The sequence below is a fragment of the Artemia franciscana genome, chromosome 10 (assembly GCF_032884065.1).
Source record: "Artemia franciscana chromosome 10, ASM3288406v1, whole genome shotgun sequence".
Taxonomy (NCBI): Eukaryota; Metazoa; Arthropoda; class Branchiopoda; order Anostraca; family Artemiidae; genus Artemia; species Artemia franciscana.
In genome coordinates this window covers 25,719,051-25,737,300 of record NC_088872.1, presented here as the reverse complement: position 1 = coordinate 25,737,300, position 18,250 = coordinate 25,719,051, and the positions used below count along the sequence as shown (strand labels likewise).

Here is an 18,250-nt window from a genome sequence, read left to right as displayed (position 1 = left end):
CTTGTCCCCTATCCGTGGCTTAACCTCCAAGTATGAAAAACTTTTGTCCCCTTCATTACTGATAAAATAAACCACTAGTTTTCCTTCTTTTTTTTTTCTTTGGCACTGGTGATACCCAAGTTTTATGTTCGTTCGATTCTTTTGTTCCCTCCCCTTGTTTAAATATATTCTCTTTTAAAACTTTTTTGACTGATGAATGGCTTTGCCTTTCTGATTTTGTTGTTTTTGACATTGTTTAGCCAGTTTTTCCAGTTTGTTGCGCTATTTTTATATATTTTTTTTTATTTTTATGGTTTTATTTCTCCGAAATGCGAATTCGGTCACACGGGGCTTGTGACAGTCATTTTTTGAAATTAAATAACTTATCTTATCAAAGGGTATACAGGAGAATTTTTCAGGAGGGAGATGATTAACTAAATTAAAACACGCTATGTTTTTTCAGGCTGTCAAAAGGGCCTATCAACTGTATCTCAAGAACGGCTTTGAGCATTAGTTTGAAACTTTTCGGGCATTTTGAGGGGTATGTTGAACTAATAAAAATGCATTGTGTGCGTTTTTGCATAAAGTGCAAGTTAATTTTGGTCTTTAGAAGGCACGGGGGGGGGGCAGCAAATTTTAAAAAATTACGGAGACATGATTAAGACCATCTCTTGATGGTCTATTATTTCATATTTGCCTAGTTTTTCTCGTTCTTCGAGATAGACCAAGGGGTAGTTCAGAACCCCTTCATAAAGTTTTAGACCATGGAAAATCAACTGGCTATCTTAGAATTTGCGTCACCCGGCATTCCGATTCTCTTTATCCAGAGTGATGTGTTCTGACAGAAACTGGCAGAAAACACCACTTTACAGCAGTATGATCTATTTCCTTACTTAATTAGGATACTAGATCATACAATTTCCTCAAACAAACCCTCTCCCATTATATGACTACTGGTTCGATAAGACCACCCGCAAGAAGAAAAGAAAAAAGGAGATGCATCAATGCATGAAAAAAGTAATTTTCTTTCTTGTTTTGTTGTGGTTTTCGACCCGTAAGATACCGAAAATTCACTTCATTTTGATCCGCTACCATTTGAAAAATTTCAGGGCTTTTTTTTAAAATTTCGGTAAATTTGTTTTCGGAATAAATTTTTACTCTTCATCGAAATGACAGTTACCATTCCTGAGTTAGCACAAATGGCAATTTTTTTTCACTAAACAGTTTAAAAAAAAAGAAGTGTCTTTGAACTTTTGCAGCGACATGGTTGTCGGTGCAACCATGATACAACAACTAGAATACTCTCCAAAAATAAGGTAGATGGCAAAAGACTTCCTTTGAAATTAGACATTTGACATTTTCTGGGGGACAATTTAACAAAATCCGTTTTAAAAAATGCTCCTCTGTGCTAAAAGAAACTTTGGGGCCTAAATAATAAAATGTAAAAGGGTGAGTAAGAAATTGAGGGAGATCTTACAATAATAATGTTATCTTCTGGGGAAGAGGGGAGGGGTCAAATGCACACCCCACGCTCTGTGTGAATCGTGAGCGTTTTGCATTGAAATGCTGAAAATTGGATCTATCCTAAGTCTAAAACGCTAGCAACTAATTTGAAATGGGTCTTTCCAGAAATATTTAATTTGAATCGTTTAAAATAAAAATCGATGATAATAGCAAGGAGGGAGTAACTGAAGCCTAAACTCAGAAGACAGAAGGGAAAAACACACAGAACGGAGAGATACATCTAAGGTGCAAAAATTTCCAACATCCAAATCATTTTAACACTTTTCTCACAAAAATACATTTTCGTATTACACTACCTTCCATCCCCCAAGAAATTGTCTGCTGCCGACCCTTTCACGAAATAAAAATTACTTTAAAGGAAAGATTTGGCGCAACAGTCAATATAATTCAATAAAGTAGGCGAGATGTCATTTGATAAAACACCGCATATTTTCACATTAATTTAAATGCCTTTTCTGGGTTTCAATCAACACTAAGTCCACATTGATAAATACAAAAGATAGTAAAAAACAATAATTTGAATTTTTTTTTCAGAAAGCCTCGACTTGAATCCTGAGGAAATAGAGTACAAACCTACTGTGCAAGAAGGATGTTGGAATTGACTTGCGTCAGCAATTTTAATTTTTGACTTTACGTATAAATGATTTTATTTGAACAATACAAGCCAACAAAGAAAATTGTCTATTTTAAAGATATAATTAGCTTATTTAAGTGAAATGAAAAGTACTAGACGTTTAGGGAAGCTTTTAACACAAAATATGTTAGCTACTGTGGTTCAGTTGAACAATTTTATTAGAAATCCAACATAGTTTGGAAATTAAGGAGATACTTCAAATTCACAGAAATGTATGCGTTCAATTTCCAATGAAGGTTCCTAATTGCGGTCAAACTAGATCAATAATTTAAAATGAGGAAAAAATTAATTCCCGTGAATTGTAAATGCGACTTACAACTTAAATGCAAACAAAACTTAATTCTGCGTTAGGATGTGTTTTATAGACAACTAGTACTATCAGTGCATCAAAACTCCCGTTTCAGAGGTATAAAAAAATTGTGACCCGGCCGTTTCCCCATCACAATAGGCTGGATAAAGTCGGTCTTCTGAAACTGAAATATAATCTCTGCAACAAAAATTTTGAGCAATTGCAATTCGAAGTGATAAGTTGCATGGAAAATAATGTCAACCTCCACGTTTCGAAAAAGACGTGGGTCAATCTAGCAACTCAAGCAATTCTTTTTCTTTACATGAAGTGAATGTTCCTTTTGGACAACGGAAATTCATATAACAAAAAGGAATAAATCGAACATGTTTCAGAGGCTTTTAAAGCTAAAAGAAAAAAAAATTGAAGCTTTACAGACGAATTTCATTTAATAGCACTACAAACATAATGGAAAGTTGCCATCAATTATTGCTAAATTATTGCCTGCATTTACTATAAGATTATTGATAATAAGGTCTTTAAATACGTCCAGTTTGAGTTCAAAACTGAAGTATGTTATCTAAAGAGCTATTGTTAAAACAAAACTATTTGGATATAAAGGGTAGAGCACTAGCGCTGCCTAAGTAAAGGACCACATCCCTTCAGTGCATTACTATTTTTCCCTGGCCACTTCGTATGGAGGAAGTAGTCGTAGAAATTTCGGAGGGGGTCATTCAATCGGAAATTGAAATATTTAGTGCCCTTTTTAAGAGTCGAAAGTGATTGAAGGAACACTAGCCTTCTGTGCCCTTTGCCAATCACCCCCTCCCAGTATCTTCTAAGGAATCCAATCAAAATTTGGAGATTGTCAATGCGTTCAAAATAGTCTAAAGTTCCAATGAATAGTACTCCGGGCATGACATCGCCCTCATAATCCCTTTGGCAGGGTCAACGAATAATACAAATCGCTAATTATTCATACATAGCTCTAACGCTCCTTTAATGGCTATAAAACAATTTGCGGGCAAAACCAGCTTCCCTCCCGGGTCTTTTTATGCTGCTCAGCCCCTATGCAAGTCTCGTGACATTGTCTAAAATCTAGAAACAGCATTTTGTCCAGAAAGATTGAAAGGTCTAATAACTACGTCTCCAGGGTTAACATAATCCCCAAAAACCCATAGGCTATGACCCCAAATTATGTAAACTAGCCATTGTTCACATATCAGTTTGATTAGAAAACCTCCAAGGGACCTCTAGATCACGACTTTTACAGTTAAGGGAGGGGGGTAATCTGGAGCTTTCAAGCAGTGTTGGGGGGGGGGGTCAGAAAACCCTATATGTTGCCAGGTTATCAAAATGGCATATCTCCAACTTTTTTTTTAGCCGCTAGGGGTATCAATTCGAAATGTGTATGGATTACTGAGGGTAGGTGACATTGGACTTCGATTTTGGCGTAGAAGAGGGGGGAGAGTTGAATCAAAAGATACTACGGGCATCTAGATCATCGGAATAGCGAATATGCTAAATGTCAGGAACATCTTGGGGGAAGAGATTGGAACTGTGAGGCATTGTTTGGGAAAGTCCGGGGAAGATTGGGGTAAGGAGACTTCCGATTTTGTGTTTGGGGAAGGGGAATGGGGTAGAAAATGTTCATCTTGGTTAAGACGTTCTTGTACTATAACCTCTTATAGAATTTAAAATTTCTACACAGTCACGCAGCAAGGTAAATGAAACGACAAAATATGCTCTGAGGTTATCAAGATGGCGCATCTGCAATATCCCGGGATCGGCTTATGTGTATCAAGCTAAAAATTTTAAGGGGAGTTAGGAGGAGGAACAGGGCAAGTGAACCTTGAACTATAACTTGAGGGAATGGGTAGAGGTAAATCAAACAAGACTATGTGGATCTAAGTTAGCAAAATACAACATCAGGAAAATCTCAGGAACAGGCCGTGGGATAGAATTTAAGCTTTCAGGTTTAACCTTTCAAGAATTTGTGAGATGGCCAATTGATATAGAAGTATCATAAAGCTAATTACAGATTCCTACTTTCGGAAACCATACTGCTGAATTGTGTCACACTCACCTCTAAACATACATGCAGTAAATACAAAAAACCCAATTACTACAGACAGTAATGTAACAAAATGTTTCAAGTAAGCCAAAGATCCTGTTGGGTGACAGGTGGATAAAAAAAAGAAAAAAAAAGAGTGGCGTATACTCTATTACGGGGACCTGGGAAAAAAGTTTTCCTACTTCCCACAAACACAAAATTCTAAGTCCCCCCTCCAAACAAAAACTTTCCTGAAATTTTCATCTCTACTCCCCTGCCTTAAGGTAAGATAAAACAGGGTATACCCAGCAAATTATGTATAAAATTCGTCACTTTAAACAAAAGCTAGTGATTGTGTTCAATATCTTTAAATACATGAAGATTCCCTTTTTCCAGGTATAGAAAACATGTATACTCCCTCTAATTATCGGAAACAAACTGTGTGTAAAGGCTTTCAGGAGAAATAAAATAGCACTTTAGATATTAGCATCATGTCAATTTTTTTTAGAGTAGGAATTGACTAAGACATTTTGAATTCCAACCTTGGACTTTAGTTGAGTATGGAACCACAACTTCAAAATACCGCACTCGTAGATACTCTACTCTCTTTGTCCTTGAATTCCAGTTGACTTTTCGGCACTCCTGTCACTGGGAAAGCAAGCACGTAGCCGCACAGGGATGTTAGAAATTCTGCATATGGATTTTTAGAATATATCACAAAGATGCTTTTAGGATACTTTAAAAAGTACTCTATTTTAGTTCCCCTAAAAACTTTGCCTAGCAGTCTAACAACTGTGTTAGTGACAACAAAGTAAGCTTTTAAAAGGGCCTTGTCAGAACTACAGGTAGCTTGTTTATAGTCCATTCAAATATAGTCAAGTACCGTAGTCAGGGTCCGAACGCCTTCTATATTAAACATAAGATGTTAACAATATGCGACATTATATGGTTGCACAAAACTATAAGCAAAGAAGTCAATGCGCATTTTGTGGGAGAGATAAAGTAGTTGAGACCTCAGAAACGGCATTGTTTTTAGTCCAAATTGTCTGACATTCGTGACAAGTCCTTCGGATCAATATGAAGGAATGGTGCACTATGCCAGCACATTTTCGTTCGTTTCATGGAACATGTTTGGACTAGGCGTAGAACATCAATGCTGAGGGATGACAGCAACTATCTTATTCGGGGGAACTTTTCCAAGAAAAACATTTGTCTGAAAAGCCCTCTTGAACTAGAAAATTACGGGTATGAACTTTTTTTTAGAGATAGCCTTTGAAATCATCTTTGAAACATATTTGTGCAAAAGTTAAGGTTTGGCATAAAGAATGAGAAGTTAAGGAGTGAAAACCTCTTAATTATGCTCAGGGTAGCAAAAGAAATTTTCAGGGTATGTTAGCGAAAAGAAAAAAAAAGATTTTAAAAATGAAAGTAAAGAGTAGCATCAAAATTTAATAAGAACAGAGATTATATGAATGAGGCCATCCCATCCAATCCGCTGCTTCTACCATAAACTGTCGACAAATCATAGATACTGGTCATCACACCCAGAATAAGGCATGCGAAATTTCAGCATAAACGGCCTTGGTGGAAAAACACTCTCTCTCACAAATGAAACAATTTCTGCTTGTTTCAAGCTTAAACGTCGGTGTTCTCTTTAACTTAAAAAAAAAATCCCAAGAAAGACGGACACATGGCTGTGTGTTTGTTAGTTTGTTTTTTCTTTTCAACAAGGGTGATCATATTGAACCCATGGTCGCAAAGTACTAGAGAAAGACACAGTCAAACAGAAGATATAAACTCTAGTTTTCTCTGTGTAAAAGTAGATATTAAATACAGAAGAATTTCAATTTCGGCCTTTTTGTGCCGCACAACAATAATTTTTGTCTGAATAGGGCTAAAATACTTTCGGGCTAAATTCTAAAACTAAAACTAGTCAAAAGCTATTTAGAAAGCCTCCAGGCTTCATGGCCAACAATTTTGGGCGGAGTACGTTATTCCCAACCATAGCCTATAGGCAGTCAATCAAAATAAACTGTTGCGATAACAATTGTGTATATGCTTTATCTTATTTATTTGATTCGTTTGAGGACTCTTATCATCAATATTACAGAGTCCGTACCAATGATTAGAGAAGGAGGTCAGTTGATCTTTCTTTGGGCGGTAGAAGGAGGAGGGGGGTTGAGGATCAAAAAGTGCCATTTCAGACGCCATTTTTTTTATAAATGTTCGTGAAAGGCTTTTTAAATTCACATGAATCCAGAGAAGCGATTTAATTAAATACCCCTTCATTCGGAGGAATTTGGGCGAAGCGTGAAATATAGATGCTGAGGAGGTGGCAGTTCAGTTCTTATTGTGGTGCAGCATTTTGGCGCAAATGGAAAGAGTTCATTCACGTACTTACATGCACAATGGCAAGAAAGAATAAGATCGGTCCTATGCACCTCCCTTAAAAATTTGAAACTTCTAGAATTGAAAAACCCTATTTCTTTCCCTTCCTCACTAGTTGAGATCGAAATTCTTCTACCTTCAGTTTTGTATTTCTGGTGGCTCAAAAAAAGTAGATGATAATTAGTTTAACTTTAAAAGTAAAATAACTAAAGACAAAACAGAAAACTCGTCGATTTCCAGTAAATTCTTAGAAAAGAGAAATAGTTCCAAACTGATGGAGATGTCAAATCACTCTTATAGGTATTTGAAAAAAAAAGTTTGACTTTTGAAGTACTTGCACTTGCAATCTTGACAAAAAGTATTTTGCTGGCTCTGAACTTATTCTCAAGGGTTCGAAAAACAAATTATGAAGCCCCTTGGTGTCTTTTCTTAAATATTTCTAAATCTTGTAATTGCTGTTGTCTCATTGGTAAATCTGGCCGTTTGTTTCAATATTATAAATAGTTTAAGATCAAATAGGGATTGTGAATTCGATCACTTTTTTTTTTTTGTAGCGTTATATTTTTTGTTGCAAAAAACTGTAATTTTCTTCCTTTTTTTATCAATTGAAATTCTCTCGGGATATTTCTCTTTTTTTTCAAGAAAGGCACACTATATGAGACAGTTTCCTGTAAAAACAACAAGTCATTTCCTCCTTCTAAAAGGAAATCATCAATTCCCATGAATCAGCCCCCTTTTTCTCCTTAAAACTACCCAAATAAAAAATAATTAGGCATCCAATAACTACAAAAGCAGTCCGTCTTTTTCATCATTTTAAATTTGCTTAACCCTTTACTAGAGCCTCCCTTTCCAACTGACAGAAGCCTTAGACCACCTTAAACAGTTGGGTGCTAGTTACTCAGGCATAAGTATAAATAATACTTTTCCCCCACACGAGTACCCCTGAGTCACCCCTCTGTGGAAATACAATCTCCAAAACTTCCAAGGCATCCTCAAAAAACCTTGTCTTCCACATCTGGAATAAGGCGCCGATGATGAAGTATTCGCCATTGTAATTTTCTCGATTTTGTTAGCAATGCGAAAAACCTTAATTTTGAGCTTGTTAATATAAAAGCATTATCAGTGTTTCTCAACTTGATACACAAATGAAGCCCATTTTACTCTGATCATCTTATACATTTAAACTGGTAAGTTGATTTCTTGAAGCTAAGACCCGCAATCGTGGGAAAAAAGTGCGGGGGGGGGTCACATGTCCATAGCCATTTGTCCCTCTGGCAATCGATGTTTATTTCTTATCGGAGTTTTATGAATGACAGTGGATTTTTATATGGTTCAGAGTTTACCACATCCCAAAAGTTTATTGTTGTTCGTTTCTTTGAGTTTTCCCCTGATCAATACAAATCTGAGCACAAATAAGGAAACCCATGTTTGTCAGCAAGTTGAATTACGGATTCGATTTTGTGTCGGGGCTATCCTAATGCTGGCATTTTCTTATGACTGAAAAAATGATCTGGAACTTTGCAGCAGGTTAAAGATTTGGCCTGTCGAAACTATGACCTAGAGCCTTTAAGACCCCCTTCTTTCTTCTTAATTTGAGGAAAGCAATTGTCATTTTTGCTCGTACTTGCAAACTTAATAAAACAATGTCTATTTGGTATCTATTTTTAGTATTTTTCATTTCACCATATCTAAAATATAGACACATTTTTTACGGAATTTTTATTTTTATTTCTCATCGTCACTATCAAAACGGGTTCGAGTCCCAGTGTACCCAATTCTTCAGTTTGGGACGGGGGTCAGTGGCGTGACTCTGTAAGCTTAGCCAGAATCGACCCAGCTCTAAATGGGTACCTGGAGAAATCTGGGGAAGGTAAACAGGAAGGGTGTGCGAAAGCACAGGATGGCTGGCCCCCATCCCCCCATTGCACTTCCTGGCTGAAGGGCCAAGAAACGGATATCAGCACCGCCGGTACGGACTGTAAAGTCTAATGCCGTATCCTTTACCTTTACCTTACCTTACTATCAAAACCAGATGTGATAGATCTTTTTTCTTTTTTGATATAGATTCAATATGCTCAACTAGACAAAGTAAGCGCAAAGAAACAAAAAGGAGATATTTGTTTTCCTCAATGCAGATCAGTGCAACGTGAGCAACAAAAAGAATGTAACAAAGGAGTTTATTGTTAGCGAAAGGACAAAGCTATTTCATCCAAATAGAAAAAAAATACAGCATCAAACATAGAAAAATTGAAAATTTCAATTTTTTTTGTATATTACTGTCAATACTCCTACAAAAACATATCCCAAATACTATGCTTTAAAACTTTAATGGTTTAAAAATATATTGCATTAAAAAGACTAGATATACTTTACTGGAATTTTCATACACAGCGTTATAATCGTCAGTTAGAATTCACCACTGAGTTCTGTAATTCTTTTCACTAGTTCATCATTCGTGTAATCACGCTCTACCCGTTGGAATTTTTCAGAAGAGCAAATGTAGCACAAAATATAAAAATTACAACAATGTACCAAAATATATGAATTTGGTAAATTACAGGTGAGGACGTGACATGAATCAAAGCTCCATTTTCCACGCTGGATCGGATTTAACTTGCTCAAATCTCACAATATGAAATAAGTTAGAAAATATAGATTATGCATCATTTGAAATATTAATATTATGATAAAAAGAATTGTACCTTAACTGTCAAAAATGGACTTATCAACCTGACGATTATATTAAATTGTAAATCTTAAAATTAATCATCGTAACTTTTATACAACACTGTTCTTCCTATACCATGACATTGACATTAACAACCATGACTTGGGTGATATCAAGCTACATTTTCTTCGGATAATTTCTGAATAAAAACGGGAAAACTGTTGGTTTGACTTTTTCTAATTTTTTTATACAAGTCATTTTGGAATAATAAATCAATTTTTTGACAAAAATAGAAAATAGTGGAATAAAATATTGCTCAAAAATGTTTATGTCTATGTTTTAGTTTTTTTAGGAGTAAAAAATCCTTTTCAATTTTAATATTTACAAGACTATAAGTCACAAATTTGGTGTAAAAATTTGAATTTCAGACGATCTATAGCTTCTGTAGTCCATAAATATTATAGTGAGTCTCATTTCTGTAGCATAAACTTATTGAAAATAAAAGTAGTTATCTTTTTAAAAACAGTTCAGAAAATCGCTTGGTTATCACTTTGATTTTCCACTGTTTCTTGGCAGTGTTATTTCTTTGGCCAATAGGGAGCAAATAATAACTGCAAGTTCTTGCGAACCTTCACTGATGAATCGGTTTTTAATATTCGAGCAAGCTTCTAAGCAGTGGCATCATCAGAATTCATTAGATTCGCTTTAAAAACTAAGCGAATGGGATTTAAATAAATCACCCAGGTTAAAAAACAATACAAAAAAGAAATAGAACTCGTGACAACTCAAAGAAAACAGCTTTTCAATTCTCAGCGTTTTGAAAAGAAACAAATTCATGTTTGTGGAGTTGTTATCATATCTAAAGCTTAAAAAAGCAAATAGTGACGTCCATTTTTGTTCATTCGAGTTTATTTCGTTTGACAGCTAGTGATGAGCAAGGTCCAGGTGCAATAACCTGTTGCACTTCAACTTAAATCCGATTTCTTAGTTACTTTACAACAAAACTTGTCCCTTAAACAGCCCAATAATTTATACTAATATCACATAGATTGGCGTTTACTACCACGAAGGATCATATCCTAACCAATTGTAAGAAGGAGCAAGATATGCCCTGACTCCATTATAATAGAAGGTGACTATCCCTTTGTAAGCTGTGCGAGGAACTCCACTCTGAAATGAAGAATAATTCTAGTTTATAAGGGTTTAATTAAAATGCATATTCTTCAAGATCTCAGTATAAAAAAAAATAATCAAACAGTAGCTTCGAAACCTAGATATCTTAATTGAGTATATAAGAATGACTGAATGACTCATAATTTGATCTCTTCATGGTTTTCAGTAAAACGGCTTAATCTATAGCCGTATAAAAAAGACAAATATATTTGTACAATAGAAGCCTACCATTTTTCTTGTCAAAATTAGGAATTATCCGATAAAATAGATTATAATCCGACAAAAAGTGGTGTCGATTTGTGGAACGAGAGGGGGGGAAAGGGGTAAGCGTACCTGTGCTCCCCTTCCAGATTTGTGTTGCCGACATTAAATACTTTTTTGGAGAGGGGGTATTTTCATATTGAAAAAATGACCGTTTTAGGTATTTTTACTCATAAAACTTACAAAAAGATAAATATATCCCTCCCCCCTTGATATTGAAAAATCCTTTATGCGCCCTCCTAGATTTTCGTGTATTGACCTCACTATGTACAAGTTTACTTCAATATTTAATAATCTAAATGTTAGGGTTAACCAATCTTGTTTTCGGCTTTTGTCTTTAATAGCAAAATAAAAGCTGGCCACAACCTAAATTTTTGCTCTACCTTAGATCTCCTAGTCCCATGGACAGATGCAATTTTTAACTAATCAGAAACAGAATGTTGCTTGGCATACTTTCGAGTGCTTTAAGACCCTCCATCTCCCCCACAAAATTCAAGGTTCTGTTGGGCCAGGTAACTATTACTGAAAGTTTCAAACTGATTGGGAAACAATTGTTTTAATGGAGGGTCAGTTGCCCCAACCTAGAAATGTGTTTCTGCATAGGGTGCCCTTAGTCTAGGGGCATATTGATTTAGTTTTGGGGCACATTGAAAAAATCATTTTAGCCTTTTTCGAGCCGTTTTGGGCGAAATAATGTTCTTTGTGCGTTGAGATCTTCTTGGCCACGATTTTTTTTTTGGGGGGGGGGGGGATTTTCCATAGAAATACAAATAGTTCAAGGCTAGTGGCCAAATTACAGTGTTAACACAGTTAATCATTTTTCTGGGGGATAAAACATGTTTTTGAAGATAAAATAGCGGTATTGATTACAGAAAATTTACGAGATGACTTTTAAACTAAGTGTAGGCCTATATCAACATAACATTAAATGAATAAACTACTAAAAGAGAACGTTCATAGTATTATTACATTTGCATAAAAGCCAACAAGCGCCGTCACAAATAGGACAAAAAACAACAATCGCCAGCACTTAATACCAAACACATAAATATGATCTATCATCAGCCCACAGAAAAAGAGCTCTATGGTTCAGTCCCAGTCCCCAGCTTAAAAATTCCCCTATATGCTTCATTGTAATTATTTTTATCAATAGGACTTTGGCCAAAGAATTATTTCCTTAATTCTACCAATTCTTTACTTTAAACAGGAAGAGTGTGAAAACCTGACCCTTACCTCCCATTGCACTTCCTGGCTGAAGGACTAAGAAACGAAGATTAGCACCACCTGTTTGAACTGTGAACTCAGATGCTGCATCCTTTATTTTTCTTATTCTTTACCCTCCCCCCCAAAAATACGAAAGGTTTTCCCCCGATATCCCTCTCTTCACCCACATTGGTCAAAAGTATACACTAATTTGCCGCCTAGCCTGGCCCATATACTTCCTTCTCATCTTGCGTAGTAGCCCCTACCCTCTTATGCTTACATAACAACCCAAATCTCCCCCACCACTCCTGCCTAAAAATATATCTCTTCCCCATACCTCTTTAATCTAATCATACAGCTGTAATAACCGAGGTTTTGCTCCTTCATTCTTCCCAATTTTACAACAAAATCATGTCCATAACCACTCCTACGTTCCATAGCCTGCTCAAATCACTATCGTCCAGTCTTCTCTTTATTATATCTGGCCCCGAACTATTCTTGTTCTCGGGCAAGGCATCTAATACCACTATTTTCGCAAGACGATACCTTGGCATATTCAGGAGCTTTTTCCAAGACATTCTCATAAGTATCAGTCTTCCACTTCTCAATGACATCAGCTTCATCTAGACTTGAATCACCAAATTACAGACAAATATAACGAAAAAAATATATTAAAAAAATTTTAAGTTAAGAAAAGGCCATCTAAAAACATGAACCAGAGGATCCAGTACAGTAGTTGGATTTGATATTTTACGCAAAAACTCCCTGCATTAATAACCACCTCTTTGTCAACTCAAACTTTCTAATATCTTACTAACTGGTAGTTACTGTAGTACAGTGGTAATGAGACTGGTTCAGTTCCAACCTTTTTTCTCACCTGCATGTTTCTTTCAGCATAAAGCTCTGCTTTAAACCCTGTTTCAGACATACCAAAACACCGCATAAGACTCGACTCACGCTCCCTTCATAGCGTCCAGCAGCTGGCTGAATGTGATCTATACTAAACGGGGATTAAAACTTTTGTGCAACCCGATGCAAAGCATCATGAGGATTACTCTATACTATGCTTTTGCAAAAGCCTCAGTATCCTTCCCTGTGCACATTTTTGTCATGGCCAACAACGTACAATTCTCCAAATGTTCTTTGATCATCAGTATGTGGATGAAGTAAAACTACTCTAATGTAATTGACCGTTGATTCTGAAGTAGTAACGTCCATAACCAAAGAGGATGTGTAATATCGGCTACCTTTGGCACAAATACAAGTGAACTATAAAGTGACCCCATATTCTCATGACAATTGTTTGAACAATGATTTAATTATTTAGGTCTACTTTGTTTTCGTAAGAATTACTTCCCCAGCAAATCTTAAGTTATGACTCACACTTCCTCAAATGTTTCTCATCAAGTTTGGCACACAGACAGCTCAGAATTCAATTAAGTATATAAGCCAAGCTAAATTAAGCACATTAGCAAAATTAGCTCCAGATAAATAAAAAAATAAACTCACCTTAAAATCTGTCATTAATCCAAATAATCTGGCAATCCTAATAAAGTCGGCTTTTGAGCGATAAAGCAGACGAACAGATGTTTTATTATTTGAATATTTATTGGCGCGTAAATGCTCTGGTGCAACAACCGGTGCACTGTCAACTTTATCTTGAAAATCCCTGTCATAATTCTCCTAAAATTAAATTAGTAATTACGTTTAAAAGATGGAAGTGTGAAAAAAAACAAGTTTTAATGGCGTCCAAGCAGCCACGCAGTCAGCTACTTCTTCCGGGGACTCAATTTTCTGAGGGGGGAGAAGATCCGATTCAGAAAAACTCCTATAATTCTGATTAACTTGGCAAGTTTATTCGCTTTTCTTAAGATTAAAAGTGGCATACTAGAGATTTCTGGTAGATTCGAAAGTTAGTAGTGCAGTCACCTATTTTTCTTATTAATGAATATTTACAATTCAAACCTTTGATTTCACTTCTTTGTATTCGAATTTTGGTTTCAACTTTTGAAGCATTTAAAATTTTAAGTATTTACAAACTTAATCAGCTCATAATTCTCAATAATATTTTCAATTTGGAGTTATAAAAGACTGAATGTAGCTGTTCAGACCGTTCTTATTAAAACATAGAACAAGCAGCAGAGAACATTCAGAAAGAAAATTATATTACTTGATTTGATATTAATAAGGCGATCATTTGACAGAGAAATTGTCCGAGATCTTTGAGATCTTTTGATTTTTACATATCTGTGTGAATATAGTGAGTGCACGTAGGTACATTCTAGTGGGAACTTGGTAAAACTGGCCCCTAACAAACACTTTGGTCATTTTTTTTCTCTGCTTGAGTTTAAAGTCACCTATCAAAGGTTGTTTCCATAACATTATTTTAATTTTAGAGAAGGAGTACTCCCGCCCAGATAGTGGTGCAATCTTCATGAAATTTTTCCTATTAAATCCAACAGGTCAGAGAGCTCTAAAACAGAAGTTTCAGACAAAAAAGTTAAGGAACGATCTACGAATAAAAATATAGAATTTCACAATCATATTGGGAGATTTTTCACCTATATCGTATTCTCACAGAAGGTCAAGAATACTTTTTTTCAAGAGGTCTTTGCATCGAGTCAACGGTCATTGAACCCTAGAATGGGAGAGGGGGGCCCATTCGAATACGAATTTTGATTTCTAACACCCTTCTTGAATAAAGTAAAACAGTTCAAAATAGGGATGATACCTTTTTATTGACAGTGAAATATCATCCCTATTTTGAACTGTTTTACTTTCGTCATGGAAAGGCAGTGTGGTCTTCGAAGTTACCTTCTTGAATGAAAAAAAAAACTACCGCCCTACAGCAAGGTGTCGGTTCAAATGTTTTGTGCTGCAAAACTAATATTTTTCCTGTAACAAGGTCAAAATGCTATCAAGCGAAAATTCGGAGATAGCTAATCAGTCTAAAACAATCAAAAATCATTGTACATAACCTCGCAGTTCTGGGCGTGGAGCACAGCATTCTGTCCCTGAACGTACACGTCCGCATAAAAGTAAGCATTATTATAGCCGACAATTCCAAAACTTCAACTAGAAAAAATGCTTCATTGGAAATTGCATTCATTCACGAATACTCTTATGTAGTAGCACACCTTCTTGTATGAAGACGGGAGTTAGTAGATCATTCTGCAGAAGACCTGGAGGGAGAGGGGAATGCAGAGGCCTAAAAAGGGGATTATAAGACCCAAATTCTCAACTTTCCACTAGAAGCCCTTCAGATCAAGCTGAGTAAGTTGTAGCTCTGCTTTTATTGTAAAGATTTTCAGCTCAAAATGAAAAATTAAATTAATGTGCAAAGCTGAACAGTATGCACAAGGTAGGGAATATCACCCAAAGACCCAACGGTCTAGAAACTGAAAGAGTAAAACCTAAAAGTTCACTTTTTCTCTGTTATTCAGCAATGGCCGCGTCACTAGAAGAGTCATACAACAAATAAAAAAAGGATAAAGACCCTCCAGAGCCATTGCTGGCGCATAGGTCGTCGAATCGACGTTTCAGTTGCTGGTTGTTTTTACAGGAACAAGTAGCAAGCTTGTCGCCCATACAACAAATACAGAACAAATGCAACAAATGCAAAATGTCAATTCAAATGGAACATAACCTTTTTAAGCAACAGCAGTAGCGGCAAAAAAAATTCTTTCTCAATAAACAACTATTTTCTACCGTTTTGTACCACGAAACAACAATTTTGGTTCAATAATATCCTAAATGTCATAAGATTATGAGATACTGATTCCGCTTAATGCATTACGAGGGCTCATAAAGTTCAGCCAGTTTCCAAGGGCATATTCTCACATTATGCTATATTCCATTCATAAAATAATGTATCCTATAGTCTATAACTTCCCCAATGCAAATAAATTAAAAGCACACGGAAATTAATTGAAAAATAATAAATTTCATCATATGAAAGTAAAGAGCCAAGTTAAAATTTAAATCGAACAGAAATCAGCATGAATGGGAGGAGGCCACCACCCTTAGCCTCCCCTTCTGTCAACAGTTTAGCCTGAAGTTTAGCTAGCGTATAACAGAAAGCCCATCAGAATGTAACAAATGGAGTAGGTAGATAGCTAAAAGCGTCGTGTTCGTTTTATGCCTTTAAATAATTGAAAAAAAGTTAAAACATTTATTGTTAAGACTAAAATTAAATTGTGACAAAAACGCAATGTGTAGTTTAGAGAAGGGGGAAATTGAGGCTTCATTTCCTTTCTATAGGGGTAATTTCTATGGCTGGTTTCAATTTTTAGCAGTGCTTTTACTTTTATGCCTCACAACCAGGTTAATTTTTCAGCTTGAAAACGCATTGCACTCGGCAAATGTCTTGACTACAGACTATCAGAATGACATATTGGTTATGGAGCCTGAATCTTTGGTTATGCATACAAACAAAATAAAAAGACGCAGCTAGGATGTACACCTTAAATTTTACTTTAACCAAAATAAAAAGGTGAAAGCTACATGAAAACCAAAAATTAGTTTATAGATACTATTTTAAAAAAAATCTGAAAAGATGTGGATGCTACAATCTAGATTGGGGAAAGACGAAAGAAACAAAAAGATGAAAAGTGGTCTTAAAATAGTTTTTATATATATATATATATATATATATATATATATATATATATATATATATATATATATATATATATATATATCTTCTATATATATAAAAATAAGTTGTCTGTCTGTGTGTCTGTCTGTGGATCAGGTGACGTCATGTTTCTGTGTTGACTGACGTCATGAAATTAGTTGTCGTCATTTTTGCTTTGACGGTGACGTCATTCAAGATATTTAAGACATATGTCCACGTAGAAATCTATTAATGTTTAAGTTTACAATGACTGATGAACTTACAATGGCAAAAGCCGATGAAGATGCTCAAAGAGTCTATTCCAAAAAACTTGCTATTGATAGAGAAAGTCAGAAAAGAAAGCGTGCCGAGGAACTACCAGAGCAACGCGAAAGCAGACTTGCTGCTAATAGAGAAAGTGAAAAAAGAAGGCGTGCCGAGGAATCAAAAGAACAGCAAGGAAACAGGCTTGAGGCTGATAGAGAAAGAAAGAACAGAAAGCGTGCCGAGGAATCAAAAGAACAGCAAGGAAACAGGCTTGAGGCTGATAGAGAAAGAAAGAACAGAAAGCGTGCCGAGGAACCACCAGAGCAACGCGGAAGCAGACTTGCTGCTAAAAGAGAAAGTGAAAAAAGAAGGCGTGCCGAGGAATTACAAGAACAGCAAGAAATCAGGCTTGCTGCTGATAGAGAAAGTAAGAAAAGAAAGCGTGCCGAGGAATCACAAGAACAGCAAGAAATCAGGCTTGCTGCTGATAGAGAAAGTAAGAAAAGAAAGCGTGCCGAGGAATCAGAGCAACCTGAAAGTTATCGCCTGGCATTCAGGTACAACCCAGTCGATGATTATAGCTTGAGTAGATGTGTTCAAATCGGGACAATGTCTAAAATTTGTCCCTATTGCAAGGCCTTGAAATTCAATGGTGAAACAATGGGAATGTGTTGCGCCTCAGGAAAAGTTAAACTTCCTCTATTGGCTGCACCACCAGAGCCATTGAAGACTTTCCTTACTGGAACTACGTCAGAATCTAAGCGTTTTTTGTCAAAAATCAGAAAATACAACTCACGTTTCCAAATGACGTCGTTTGGAGCCCAAATCGAAAATCCAGATCAATTTATGTCTACTTTCAAAGTAAAAGGGCAAATTTATCATAGAGCAGGGTCCCTTCTACCATTCTCAGGCGAGAATCATAAATTTTTACAATTGTACTTCATCAGTGATAGAAATTCTGAATTGAATGCACGTTGCAAAATTTCTCCCAACGTTGAAAGGACAATCGTTTCCCAATTGCAACATCTTTTCCACGAAAATAATAATTTAGTGCGTCTGTTCAAAACAGCCATCGATTTGATGCCTACTGATACGCATAAAATTGTTATTTCCGCTGACAAAACGCCTCCTGGCCAACATGTGCGTAGATACAATGCTCCAACTATCGACGAAGTGGCAATCGTTATGGTCGGTGATAA

General features: G+C 36.0%; 3 protein-coding genes across 4 annotated transcripts in view; 1 reads left to right on the top strand and 2 right to left on the bottom strand.

Moving 5' to 3' along the window:
• LOC136031978 (apolipoprotein D-like) overlaps nt 1-2,180 on the top strand; it is a 97,113-nt gene extending 94,933 nt beyond the window's left edge. Inside the window, exon 5 of the mRNA XM_065712013.1 lies at nt 2,038-2,180. Within this exon, the coding sequence (XP_065568085.1) occupies nt 2,038-2,105 (68 nt within the window). The 3' untranslated portion in view covers nt 2,106-2,180. The remainder of the gene's footprint in view (nt 1-2,037) is intronic.
• LOC136031983 (transmembrane GTPase Marf-like) overlaps nt 1-18,250 on the bottom strand; it is a 503,142-nt gene that overhangs the window by 430,096 nt on the left and 54,796 nt on the right. The window lies entirely within an intron of this gene.
• Nucleotides 9,028-18,250, bottom strand: part of LOC136031977 (alpha-1,3-mannosyl-glycoprotein 2-beta-N-acetylglucosaminyltransferase-like) — a 61,712-nt gene continuing 52,489 nt past the window's right edge. For both annotated transcript variants that reach the window (XM_065712011.1, XM_065712012.1), the window contains exons 9-10: nt 13,679-13,852; nt 9,028-10,702 (exon numbers count right to left, since the gene is read on the bottom strand). In XM_065712011.1, coding sequence (XP_065568083.1) covers nt 10,592-10,702; nt 13,679-13,852 — 285 coding nt within the window. In that variant the 3' untranslated portion in view covers nt 9,028-10,591. The remainder of the gene's footprint in view (nt 10,703-13,678; nt 13,853-18,250) is intronic.